The following is a 12,385-nucleotide window of genomic DNA, read 5'->3' on the forward strand; positions in this document are numbered from 1 at the left end:
AATTTTCCATAAGCTGTATCAGTCTAACAACATTTAAAAAAATCAGGCCCATAAGTCGTTTCTAAAAGGCGCCATTTTATTTTGACATTCGCGCCCGTAGTGCGCCTCCGCAAGGGCCAAATTGGGCTACGAACTGCTGCTCCATCCACCGTATTCTCCAGATTTGGTCCCGTGCGACTTTTTTTGTGTTCCAGACTGGAAAGTCACGCGCCGCGCAGAAATTTGAGTCGAATGCGGAGGTCATCGCCACCACGGAGGGCGACTTTGCGGATCTCGAGAAAACGTATTTTTCAGACGGGGGGTTAAAGAAGTTTTCCAAAATTTTCGGTTTTTTTGTACATATTATACTATCCTGTGTAGAATGGCGTTGATAAATTCTGCAATTTTTCGCGGGCTGAAAATTGTCTGAAGGCCACTGTTCAACAGGCTTTTGACTTTTGGGAAGCTGAACACACACACTGGCGATTCACCACTAAAATTTCCCTTGCGCTCGGGTGCACAGCACTTACAGCCCTGGACCTCGTGACGTCAGAGCAGGCAGGCCTTTATTCCGATGGCAAGTGAATAAAACCGCCAGCCTTCTTACCATATACTTAACACTTTTTATTCCTTAGTACAGTTTTTTGTTTTAAACGACACTGTATACTAGACGTTCGCAAATCATGACAAGCTACAATTTGAGCCGAATTTTAGAGATCTCCAGTACAGCACAATGAAACGCGCGTTAGTCAAAGGTTCATTAAATACAAAGCTTCCATCAGTTCCACGGTGCTGCACCACGTATATATACACAATGCCTTAACCTAAACAATACAAAAATGAATAATGCCCTTAAATCTACCATCTGTTAAACATAAACGTGTCCAGCGCAAGTGGAACGCATCACTATACAGCGTCATTTAAGCGAATAAAAAAATCCACATAAGAATCTTTCAATTTTTTCATTTTTTGTAGTAATCGCGCATTAAAGCCCGACTAGATTGTGGCAAATCGACTGTCGGCTTAATCCGCCGTCCGCCCCATTTGGCCAATAATCCGGGTTTTCGAACACAAAATTAAAGATAAATGTAAATTACAGCCACGAGCAGGATCAATGGCCCAAGAGGGTGGCACACGTAAAGGCCAACAGCCAAATTGCCGGCCGAAAATCCGCCAATCGAGCCCATAGGCGCGTTCAATTAATTTACCTTACGTATATTATTAATTCTGCGTTTCAACTACCTTTTAAGTACTTTACAAAACAACTCGCTATATAGGGAAATGGGGGCGGGGACGAAATGTATCTGAAAAACCAGGGTGAATTTGTTGGCAATGTCCTCGACTTGTGCATGGGCCCCGGGGACATTTCTCTGCTGATTGTACAAAATATCTTAAACTTAACTATGGGGTGCCAAAGGGGGTGCTTGGGGCCCCTTAATGCCACTCGATAGGCGCTGCACGGCTATGAAATGGCCAATCAGGTGCTGCCAGTCCCCCTCAGCTCACACGTGTTCTACAAGTAAACATATTGCACTAGCTGATAAATAACAAAAAATAAATATAAAAAGGTTCTATGTAAAAATAGGTTAACATGTGTAAAAGTAACATTACATACACTGTATCACATTTTTCAATGGGAACTGCTAACGGGAAACACTGTGTTTTTTGGATTCATTCAACACGCGCTTTAGGTGCCTTGTTCGCATCTAGGAAGAGCGAGTAATTTTTGCGTGTCCTGCAAAAAATGTGCCAGCAAGTTTCAGTTATTCGGAATATTTTTGAACTCACACTCACAGTCTTTTTTGAAACTTGGATGGTTTTTGAACCAAAAATTAAAGCGACGTTGTTGTCCGTTAGCCACTTAAGAGCCGTTAAGAGGCGAAGTTTTACTTCATTTTTTGCTGGAAAACCATCGCTTTCAACCAAAACACCCAAGGAGGGAAAAGTTGAACACTTGAACTGAGTTGAGGAACTTGTTTAAGAGCAAAACTAGTAGGCAATTAGTGTTTAGCTCGCTTCGAAAAGAGTGAAATTAGTTTTTCCTTTGTCAAAATTATGGGTTTTATCAAAAACATTCAAGAGGCAAAAAAGAGCCACAATGAATGCGGCTTTCCATAGAACAAACTAAAATCCCAATTTTACATGCGCTCAGGTACTAGTGGTACTTTGAACACAGGCAAAGTGGCAAATGGAATGTTCTTTTTCTGTCTACAGCTTGTCAACCAGCACTGGTTTCCTCATGCAGATATATTTGCAGTCAAGCTTGAGTCATTTGAACATTTTTCGGTTTATAGTGTTTTTTCGGAAAATTTGACGGCTTTTGAGCAAAAACTAAAGTAGTGTTTTGGTTTGGCTGTTAAGGCATTAGCTTTAAGGGACGCGACAAAGAATTGTGCCTAATTGTTTTGCTCGAAAACCGTCGCTTTGGGCCAAAACACTTAAGACAAAAGTGGCCAAATGAATGTCGCTTTCTATAGAACAAACAGAAATCCCCATTTTAGCTGCCTTGAATTAGTATATTAGTTTCAACACAAACTGGCAATCAGTCGTTCTTTTTTTGCTCGCAGCTCGTTAACCGGCAGAATATTCTTCCTACAAACATACATTTTTGCAAACAAACATGCTTGAGCCGTTTGGACACTTTTTGGGTTCTAGAGGTTTTTCCGAAACTTGGATGGTTTTAGAGCAAAAAACACTATAGTGATTTGGCTGCTGTTAAGCCATCAGCTTCAGGAGACGTGAGAAAGAGTTCCTCCTGATTATTTCACTCAAAAACTGTCGCTTCTTGCAAAAATATTTAAGAGGCAGAAAAGTTCCCAATGAATGCGACTTTCGATAAAACAAACTAAAATCTCCCATTTTACTTGCGCTCAAGTACTAGCGGTACTTTGAACACAGGCGAAGCGGCAATCCAATGTTTTTTCCGTCTACAGCTTGTCAACCAGCACTGGTTTCCTCCTGCAGATATACATATTTGCAGTCAAGCTTGAGTCGTTTGAACACTTTTCGGTTTATAGTGTTTTTCTTAAAATTTGATGGTTTTTGCCCAAAAACTAAAGTAATGTTTTTGGTGGCTGTTACGCCATTAGCTTTAACGGACGCGATAATGAATTACGCCTAACTGGTTAGCTGCCTTTAATCAGTAGTACTTTCAACCAGACAAAGCGCTCATCAACTGGGCTTAGCTCACGAAGGAGAAATGAAAATCCGGTTGAGGATGGCTAATAGGTTCGAAACGTTAACACACATTAACGGTTGAGCAGTCAGTCCAGGCCAGAATACATTTTTGTAGCTCACCCACCACAAACTGGTTAATGGCACTAAAGGGTATGAATAAATCCAGTCAAACACAGTGTTCGCTTGTGCAGCCGTTACATCGATAAAAAATGGGTCACACTGTATAAACAACAATTAAATGACATTTCCGTTGAATAATTTCCAAGTCAAGAGCAACGAAACAAAACAAAATCAAACACAACAGCTCAGTTTGTTCGAACGCGGATTTTCTGACCGAACAGTTCCGGTTCGCACGTTGGAGGCAAAAAGGGGCCGGATTCGATCGATCAATTTTGTCATTGGTTTTTGGCACCTTTCTGAACGAGTTTATGGCTAAAGGAGAATCGAAAATGTGGGCATGCAGAATTCCGCGCTCAATATATATACAGGGTGGCACGTGCAACAACCGCCCGGCTAAGAATTCATGCCGCTTACGCAGAAGAGGATAGCCGGCCCTTTGAGCCTCGTCACACTGAAATAAATGTACATACACTGAAATCTGTGGTGTGTGTGTGTGTGTGGGAAAATGTACACTGACACTGATATTCGCTAGTTCACTATATAAAAACACAATTCACTGGTCTATGTATGTTTCATAATATGTACCATCTAAAACATTTAAAATTGAAATAAGTCCCAAGCTTCAAAGAGACGAAAATTCACATCACATCGATCGGGCGAGAGGAACCTTAACTTTCGATTACTGAATTTATCACGACGTTTCGAACGCCAAACTTCCTCAGGGTTGTTTAAATATACACGCACGCATGCAGACACTCGCACAGACGCTCGCTCGCTTCCACTCCCATGTCTAGTTAGATAGAAAACAAGGACTAGTAGCCGGAGGGGAAAAAGTTCCAACTTTTGCACTTCGACTAGGCAAACGGGACCTGATCGGTCAAATCGGGGCGATGAAAAAAAGTCCATTCGGGCAGGGTTTAACAATGAAGATCGTTTCGGTAGTTAGTGGGGCCTTTGTACTATGCAATAATTATTAGTGGAGATTCGAAATTGTCCTTCCGTAATCTGAATTGGCGATAACCAAGCGTGCGAGCCGGATTATCGCCCCCATCCAGCTCGACCTGCCTCACCTGAGGTAATTCAGTTAAATGTTTGCGTTGCATTAAGTTGGTCCTACTGATTTTTGTTTATTAATTCTCTGGGCGATTTTTTGTCGCTTGTTTTGTGAGGAATTGACAGCGACTGTTGTTGTGAACAAGCGAAAAACCACGCGCCCACTATCGGTGCGTAAAAATGAAACCAAAGTGCTCCAATTGTTGACAGTATCGACTGTTTGCACCTTGTCTTAGGGCCTAATATACAGAACCTTAATTAGGATACACAGGGAATGCCTGTCTAGAACATCGATAAACTAATGAAGGTGGGGGGAGAAAAGGTTCAGTGCGGATTTGTCAGAATCTTTGGGCCTCAACAAGCATCCATGTCACTCATGTCCTAATCCCGTCATGGCCGTCTTTACAGGGCCCGTTTATACAGGATGGGCGCCGATTTCTCGGCTCCACAGTCCGTCCGGACTTGTGCGGGGGACTCAAAGCAAAAATCATCGAAGCCCGCGTTCAAGCGCCACGATTACCCCTCTAAGCGGCTACTGATTGTCCCTTTGGACCCCACTGTATAAATCGCCCACATCCATGCCACTCATGTACACAGTCATCATAGTCAGCCCAAGAAATCCCTCCCTCCGTGAGAAGATCGTTTACCCGTATAATCTGGCATGGCTGGAAAGTCGCAGACAACCTTGAAGAGAAGCGGCGGCAGCAGCAGCGGCAGGAAAATCATCAGCCAGACGAACAGATGAAATGTTGGCGGTGGTCATTTGGTGGTTACTTGGGGGCGGTTATAACAGCTCGTATTGGCGCAGGTGCATGCGCTGAATGATGTCCCGACAGTCGTTGAACACTCGCTTAATGTTTTCCGTGTCTACTGCGCAGGTGAAGTGCGGGTAGCAATAGTGTTTGCCCTCACCTGAAGCTGTGCTGATGCGCTGAAAACAAACGCACACCATTCAGTTACATTGAGACGAGCGTCTAACCGTGCGCTGTTGCCGTGTTGCAGTTATATTTGACGTCTGTCAAACATTTATTTACCCATATTTCCCATATAGGAAAGATATGTGAATGGGAAATTATCGTGCCTAATTGAGTTTTTTACTATGTTGGAGGAATAATTTCAATACTATACGAAGGGGCGGAGTATGGTAAAATTAACAGAAATCCTGAACGTTCACATAATGCAATTTTCTTAACTTCGGATATTCATCTTCACCTTCAATTCAAAACAATGTTAATTATTCACTCCATTTTGCAGAAAGTCTTGAAACAAATGTTGCGTCCAACAGTAGACATTCTTGAATTTCTAAACGAGTCTAACATAATCTGCAACATTTGAATCATACTTATCTAAAAATATCTAAAATTCGTAAATACTGCTAAAATAAAAAATATTTCACCCCCAAAACTGTAAATAAATTCGCTGATGGTCAACTATTCTTCTTCGAAATCTATGCTAAACATCGGTAAATTGCTTGACAGAAATGACGGATAAAAAACAAAATTGGCGTCAAATATTACCACAACATGGCAACAGCGCACTTAGACCGTAATTGAGCGCCAACTTCAACTTTTTTGCAGTGCGACCACAACTTACCAGGAACTCGTCACGAATGAAGTACTTGGCCCTGAACACTTCGGGATGTTCGTTATTCTCGTTGGGTACCTCGGATGGCGGCTGGTACCTCGTGAACTCCGCAAAGTAGTCTTCTAGTTTACTTTTGCCTGAAAGTAGAAAACTGGCCATTAGCTGCGTTCCAGTTTGCCAAATTTCCGATGCAACTTATAACTCGAGAGCATTTGCAGGGTGAATTAAGCGAAAATAGGTGAAAGATGCAAATCGTTGCATTACTGATATTTCTAACTCTGGTCTAAAGTTGGYMGAGAATTTAAAAATACGGTTTTTCAAGGGTTGTTCCGGTGATCTTGCCGGCCACATAATAACCCCTTGGTTTCCAATTCATTTATTATCAAGAATTGTTGACTATTGGAGTGTTATGGGGTTGGTGCCCCATCTTGCTGGGAAAATGTTCCCCCGTTCCGTAAGCGGCAGATCATCAACAAAGGGTTCTACTTGTCTTAAAATGTCTAAATACTTTTGCGATGTTAGAGTGCCATCAGGGACCCATTGACCGATAATTCCACCTCTGAAACACCTGCCCACACATTAAACCCAAATCTCCCTTGATTTCTCTGCTCCACAACTGAATGAGGATTACTTATAAATCCTTCGTCTGTAACGGAAAATCGTGCACTTTGCATCAGTTTTTCAGCAACCAGCGGCAAAAATCCATTCGGTGTTCAAAAACTTCCAGGCCTGCGATGATGTACTTTTCTCCTTCTATACGGTTTCAATTTTGTTTGAAGTTCGTCAAAATTGACAGGCAGGCTGCTACAGTTAAATTTCGCGTTGATGTTTTGGGGTTATTTTCACCGGTTCCTAATAATGTTCCTCATCTAATTCTATCCCTATTTCATTCATATCTTTTTGGCCTTTTCATCTCAAATTGGCCATAATTTTTAGATTATATTGCAATCTTGTGAAAATGTCCCTGAATAGTTGTCTTCTCTCTGGATACAGTTCCTAGCTCCCCGGTTTCTATGAAGCAAACAATTATATCCCACTTTTCACAATTCTCAAATTTCATTTCAGATTAATTTCGTTAATTCCCCTAAAACTCAGACATAAGCGAGATCTATAGGCAGCATTAAGAAACACTTTGACAGCTGTCACTATTGACATTGGCATTCGCCTCGTCGTCCAAAGCCTACCCGTTTAAAGCGGGCATACAGTCTAGACTTGAAAAATTGATGACACAGTGTCCCATATAAAAAGATATATTTGTTGTTAATAACCGGGGAAGTCACATTTGGGAATGTTTTCCGGGCTTTTAAGCCGTGGTCTATGGGAATTTCTTCCTGACGTTTCGTCCACAACTGCGATGGACATTATCAAAGGCGATGAGGCAGTGGACGAAGCGATCTCCCGTACTTTCCGACTAAGACTGAGTCTCATAGTCTAGTGGATCTRGACCACTAGACTCTCTTTMAGAGACAGAAACCACTTTGGAAATTAAAATAGTTAGATATATTTTTATTATAAATTTTMATTCTCCACGAAAAACTACATATGTGTTGAAATGTGTGTATAAATGGCTCATCTTGTTACAGAATTATCGAGAATTTAAAGTATTTAACCTTGTCAAAAGTCACYGGTTTTTYAAATTGTCTTTCATATCCATAGCAACGCATAAACACGATTTGMATTAATTGATAATGTTGACATTTCAACGCTTTTTTCTTTATTTCAATTTTTTTATTATGCCTTTTTTAATTACTTTTTAATTATGCCGTAGAAGTTCGCACTCAACTTGCCCTCCCGGTCTCCAGATCTTTATTTTTAATCCCTAACCTTTCCTCCCTTTTTTCTTATAAAACCCTAATTTTAATTAGGGTTTTATAAAAGATAATGAAAGCTGATGACAAATGATGGTTACTGCTACCACAACGTCAGATAATATGAAGGAGGGAATTCTCTCTGCCTGCTTGTTAGTGACAACTGAAATGTTAGCGCGAGTGCAAAATTATTTTAAAAGAAGAGCAGTAAACAGTTTGAAAGTTGAAGGCAGGCATTTTACGTCGTACTCCGGATCTAAGTGATCAAATGACAAAAATTAGTACACATGAGCAATTTTTCATGTACCTAAAATCAAATTACACAATAAAAAAACTGTCACTGCAATTAAAATTCTAAAATTGCCTTTATTTCTCAAAGAGTGCGTTTTTGGGCGTACAGATTGTATGCCCAAATGATTATTGTTGGTTATGTTGCGTGTTGTGTTTACCCAATAATACACACAGTAATGACTTTTTTGTCATTTTAATATCAAAATGTGGAGACCGAAGCCACTTGCTTTTACGTTCATTTTAACCTCATATTTACTATTGAAGAAAAAGCGTCGAACAGAGCGGTTTAAAGTAAGGCCTATCAATAAGCAAAGACCAACAAAGGGACACTTTCAATATTTTGCGAAAATGAAAAGTATGCACACTTCAATTTTTCCAATTTTTTATTCATCGCATTATGACCCTTCTTAGGTACCTTTCTCAGGGAACGAATATGCAGATTTTGGCATCGAGATTTCAGATTGGACATACAACTGTCCACAAAATTATCCACGAAACTGTAAAAGGCATATGGACAGTCCTTTGCCCTGAATACCTGAAAACTCCTTCAAGTGCAGTAGATTGGCTGACAATTTCCGAACGTGTCACGAATGGACCATGATACCAGATGCATTTAGTGCGCCCGCTATTCGCGCGTTCAAAAGTCCTAACGCCCCCTGGTGGCTAACATTATAACTACAAGTTAGCTAATAATTTGACACTTGTTTTATTGACATTGATGTTTACATTTGATTGTGATTTGTTTTGCTATGTTCTAAACAACTTTTCGAAGCTTTTAAAGAAATAGAAACATATGAAATGTGTGTAAGTATTGTTTTATGATATAAACATCATCAACTCCAATAAATAAATAAGTCTGACAACTCTCAACTGTCACTCGACAACGAGTAATTTGACGTTTCGCAGCGCTACCATCGGTAGTTGATCTTGCGAATTTCAGCCCAGGCATCCTGTTTCTTCTGGGCATTTTTGTAGTCTTTGTGYGCCAAATTGCACAAGTACTCATAATTCTGTATTCGTTCTATTAGCAAGTTGCTAATATCAGAATCTTCAACGAAAATTACTTCTTCTGCCATCTTGCCAAAAACAAACAAAACACGGCCTCGTTTTGACAAATGTCACGCTGTTAGTTACTCACATGACATGAAACTCTTTCTCTCATTGGTTAAATAACCAATTGCACGAACGACGTCGCCGGCGAAAAATACCAACTGCAGAGTTTATCAATCCAGCTAAAATAAACTTTTTAACAAAGTCGAAAATTGTTATCAAGGAAAGTTGGTGAGAATTAAAAAGTATGAATAAAAAACAAATTTAATAATTTTTTAAACATTTACAAACATTTTTCGAATTAAGATAAAATAATAAATTTAATGTACTTTATTCTATATGTATAATTAAATCGTACAACCTCGCTTGACTTTTAGGGTTTTTCTGCTTCTAACGGCGATACAAATACCAAAACACTCCAAATAAGGTTATTTTAATTGTRTTTCTATGTTTTTCCAATTGTAGAATTGGTGCATTATACTAATATAATTATAAATTTTCTCAAAATGGCATGAAATGGAGACCCCTTGGATAGAGGAATATCAGCTTTATAAACGCACAGAACTTCAAAATCACTCCTCTTTTGGCGAATTTTTGATAATTCTTTGCAGATCTTAGCAACAGCTCACCTGGCGGCGATTTTATGCAATAATTGTGTTAACTATTACTCTCTTACTAAAAACAACTTCTTCAGTGTTTTAGCTCATTACTGATTCATTACTTCATTACTGTTTAATTTTTTTTTTCATTCATTACGTCATTACTTATTCAGTGTYGGGTGCGTCAARTAAATCATTTTCGAGTTYATGTGACTGAGAAACTGCGATGCTATTTAAGTTTTTCTAAAGATGCTCAATCGGATTCAGATCTGGCGATTGCGATGGCCATTTTAAAACCCCAATTTGCGAGTTTGTCGTGTGCATCGCACTCTCTGCTTCAACCGAATTATTTTGGCGCAGATGCAATTTTCAGCAGAACACGGAAATCGGAAAATTTGATCCTGAAAAAGTGTCTCCTATTTCATCTCCCTTTGACCTTTGATATCAATAAACGCCCATCTCTCTTCTCCCTTTTAAAAACTGTGTCCATCCAAAACATTTTTTTAAGTCTCAAATCGTCAATTAATTAAAAACCGTAATCGAATACTTCCAATTATCTAAGCCGATTATTCCCATCGGAAATTCTACAGCCAATGCATGCGGTCGCATCAAACATCTACACTTCTGGAGCAAAAACTACTCGTCAAGAAGATAAAAAATCTGTAAAGCGTTGAAAATCGGATGGAAAAAGGTGCAAACTGTATTAAGTGCGCTAACAAGCAAGCCGGCAGACTACCGCCACCCTAAACAACATCGATATAAGGAAAAATGAAGTCTGAACTTACATTGTGATTGCTTACCTGCTAGAATCTTCTCGGCTAGCAGATCCTGCTTGTTGAGGAACAGAATCACGGATATGGTTCGGAGCCAGCGATTGTTCCAGATCGACTTGAACAGCTCGAGAGACTCTTTGAGCCGGTTCTGAGTCGGATCCTCACGCAACACCATATTGTATGAACTGCACGCCGTCACGAAAATGATGGCGGTCACGTCGTTGAAGCACTGAATCCATTTGCGACGCTCGTCACGTTGACCGCCCACATCAAACATGCTAGAAAATGATAAGTACCGTGAAAAGCATCCAGTGTAGGCCTGCGTAACTCAGTGAATTTTTACGACTTGGCGCATTAACCGATGAGTTATAACTCATTAACTCGGCCACAACTCAACACAGTGTTACCCAGGCGTAGTTCAGTGGTCTGTGTTGAGAACTTACTGAAAGTTGACTTTGTCCACTTGAAATTGCGTCTCAAAAATTCCGCTAGTCAAGACGCGACAGCGCAAAATGTCCTGCTCAGTGGGGGTGTAGTTGGGCTGCTTGATCACGTCCACCTGGTCCAGGAAATACTTGGCGCAGTCGATCAGCTGATATTCATTGCTACGCTCGTATGTCGACTGGAAAAAAAACAGGCTTGAATAGTGGCCTCACTGTGAACAGAGTGTCCGGATAAAGAGCGACTGTATCGCAACAACAGTAAAGACCAGACCGGTTTGGGGAAAAATTATTTTAAGTCTAGGGGGAGCAACTTCCACTTTACATTCTCAATACCCTACACACATTCACTCGATTTTGCATTCTTATGTAAAAACCCCGTCGGAGATTAACTCGTGTCTCTGTCGTCTCTCTAGCCGAAAATCCCCAGCCCCAGACGGCACTCTCAATTGCGCCTTAAAACTATTGTGCTAATAGTTTGCTAGAGTGCAGATCTCGAGATGCGCCAACCTCAGGCACCCCCAGGACCGGTTTCGAGCCTATTACCTCTCAGCAGGGTTCACCGGTCCAACCGGTCCTGGGGGTGTCTGAGGTTTTCGCCTCTCGAAATCTGCACTTGGCTATTTCCACGCTGTAATACTTCCTAGCTTAAAGCCGGACAAAAACCCGACTGCTCCCGCCTCTCATAGGCCAATTTCTCTCCTAAACTCCCTCGGCAAATTAACCGAGAAAGTTATCTTTCGACTTCGAAGACTTTCGTCAGAAGGCAAGTGGCAACCTACATAGACATCTCCTTCGCTACTGGCCCGGTGCTGCGGAAGATTTCTTCCTGGCGGGTGTTGGAGAACGAGTTCTCTCCACTCAAGCATATTGAGATCATGATGGAAGACGGGTCGTGTCCGCGCAGCTGCGTCCGACCCAAACTGAAATTGGATAGGAAGAGACTCAGAGAGTTGGTCGCAAAGCAGATGACCCGGCTGATGGCTTCGACAACAGCATCAGGAGAGCCGTCAGCCGCTCGATGTACCGACAGGGAGAACAAAACCCCGGGAGGAATGTTTGCTTGAGTGCGAAAAGTGAGGTCTGGCAGGCGCCACGCTCTGGAGGAAATCGACTTTATTACGCCCGAGACCACGAGAGCCGCCGGCTAGGTAGAACTGCAGTCACACATTGACATCTAGATTTTGCAATCAGTGAAGTAAGGGGGGGTAAGGAGCGATGGCAACTGGATGAATCCTGGTCAAATACCAACCTCACCTGCACGAGTGGTGGCCGATCCCCTCAGCCACCCGGTACCTCCTGCTAGACAACTAACGAGGCTCTGGCGACCGAGTTACAGCGGTGTAACTGTTAAACCGAGGACTAAGGTAATGTAATCCCCCATATCATCCCTCTACCAACCCGCAATGGCCAGCGTGGTAGGGTATCAGGATAAATAAACCCCACAAAAAAAAATATTGTACACACAAAATACACAATGGCCCTTAGTCCCCGGCGGCTTAATAGTCCCT

At 41.3% G+C, this 12,385-nt stretch overlaps 2 protein-coding genes across 2 annotated transcripts in view; one reads left to right on the plus strand and one right to left on the minus strand.

Annotated features, from left to right (window-relative positions):
- LOC109544330 (partitioning defective 6 homolog beta) overlaps positions 1-8,815 on the plus strand; it is a 25,219-nt gene extending 16,404 nt beyond the window's left edge. The window contains exon 6 of the transcript XR_007281475.1: positions 8,424-8,815. The gene's annotated coding sequence lies outside the window, so the exon portion shown is untranslated. The remainder of the gene's footprint in view (positions 1-8,423) is intronic.
- LOC125504417 (guanine nucleotide-binding protein G(s) subunit alpha-like) lies at positions 580-11,754 on the minus strand. The gene is made up of 6 exons (XM_048666319.1): positions 11,657-11,754; positions 11,447-11,517; positions 10,878-11,085; positions 10,462-10,712; positions 5,923-6,050; positions 580-5,260 (listed from the first exon to the last, which is right to left on the minus strand). The coding sequence occupies exons 1-6, from the start codon at positions 11,752-11,754 to the stop codon at positions 5,114-5,116; spliced, it is 903 nt and encodes a 300-aa protein (XP_048522276.1). The 3' UTR covers positions 580-5,113.
- Positions 11,755-12,385: the final 631 nt, after the last annotated feature.

The sequence above is a fragment of the Dendroctonus ponderosae genome, unplaced genomic scaffold (assembly GCF_020466585.1).
Source record: "Dendroctonus ponderosae isolate FM_Combo_2020 unplaced genomic scaffold, Dpon_F_20191213v2 Dpon_F_20191213_48, whole genome shotgun sequence".
NCBI classification, from domain to species: Eukaryota; Metazoa; Arthropoda; class Insecta; order Coleoptera; family Curculionidae; genus Dendroctonus; species Dendroctonus ponderosae.

Bases quoted from the DNA above. Each gene is read 5' to 3' on its own strand.
- LOC125504417 (XM_048666319.1), bottom strand. From the start codon at position 11,754: ATGATCTCAATATGCTTGAGTGGAGAGAACTCGTTCTCCAACACCCGC. The intron at 10,713-10,877 runs GTAAGTTCTCAA...ATCATTTTCTAG, and splicing joins GTGGACAAAGTCAACTTTCA to CATGTTTGATGTGGGCGGTC. The intron at 5,261-5,922 runs GTAAGTTGTGGT...GTTTGTTTTCAG, and splicing joins TCATTCGTGACGAGTTCCTG to CGCATCAGCACAGCTTCAGG.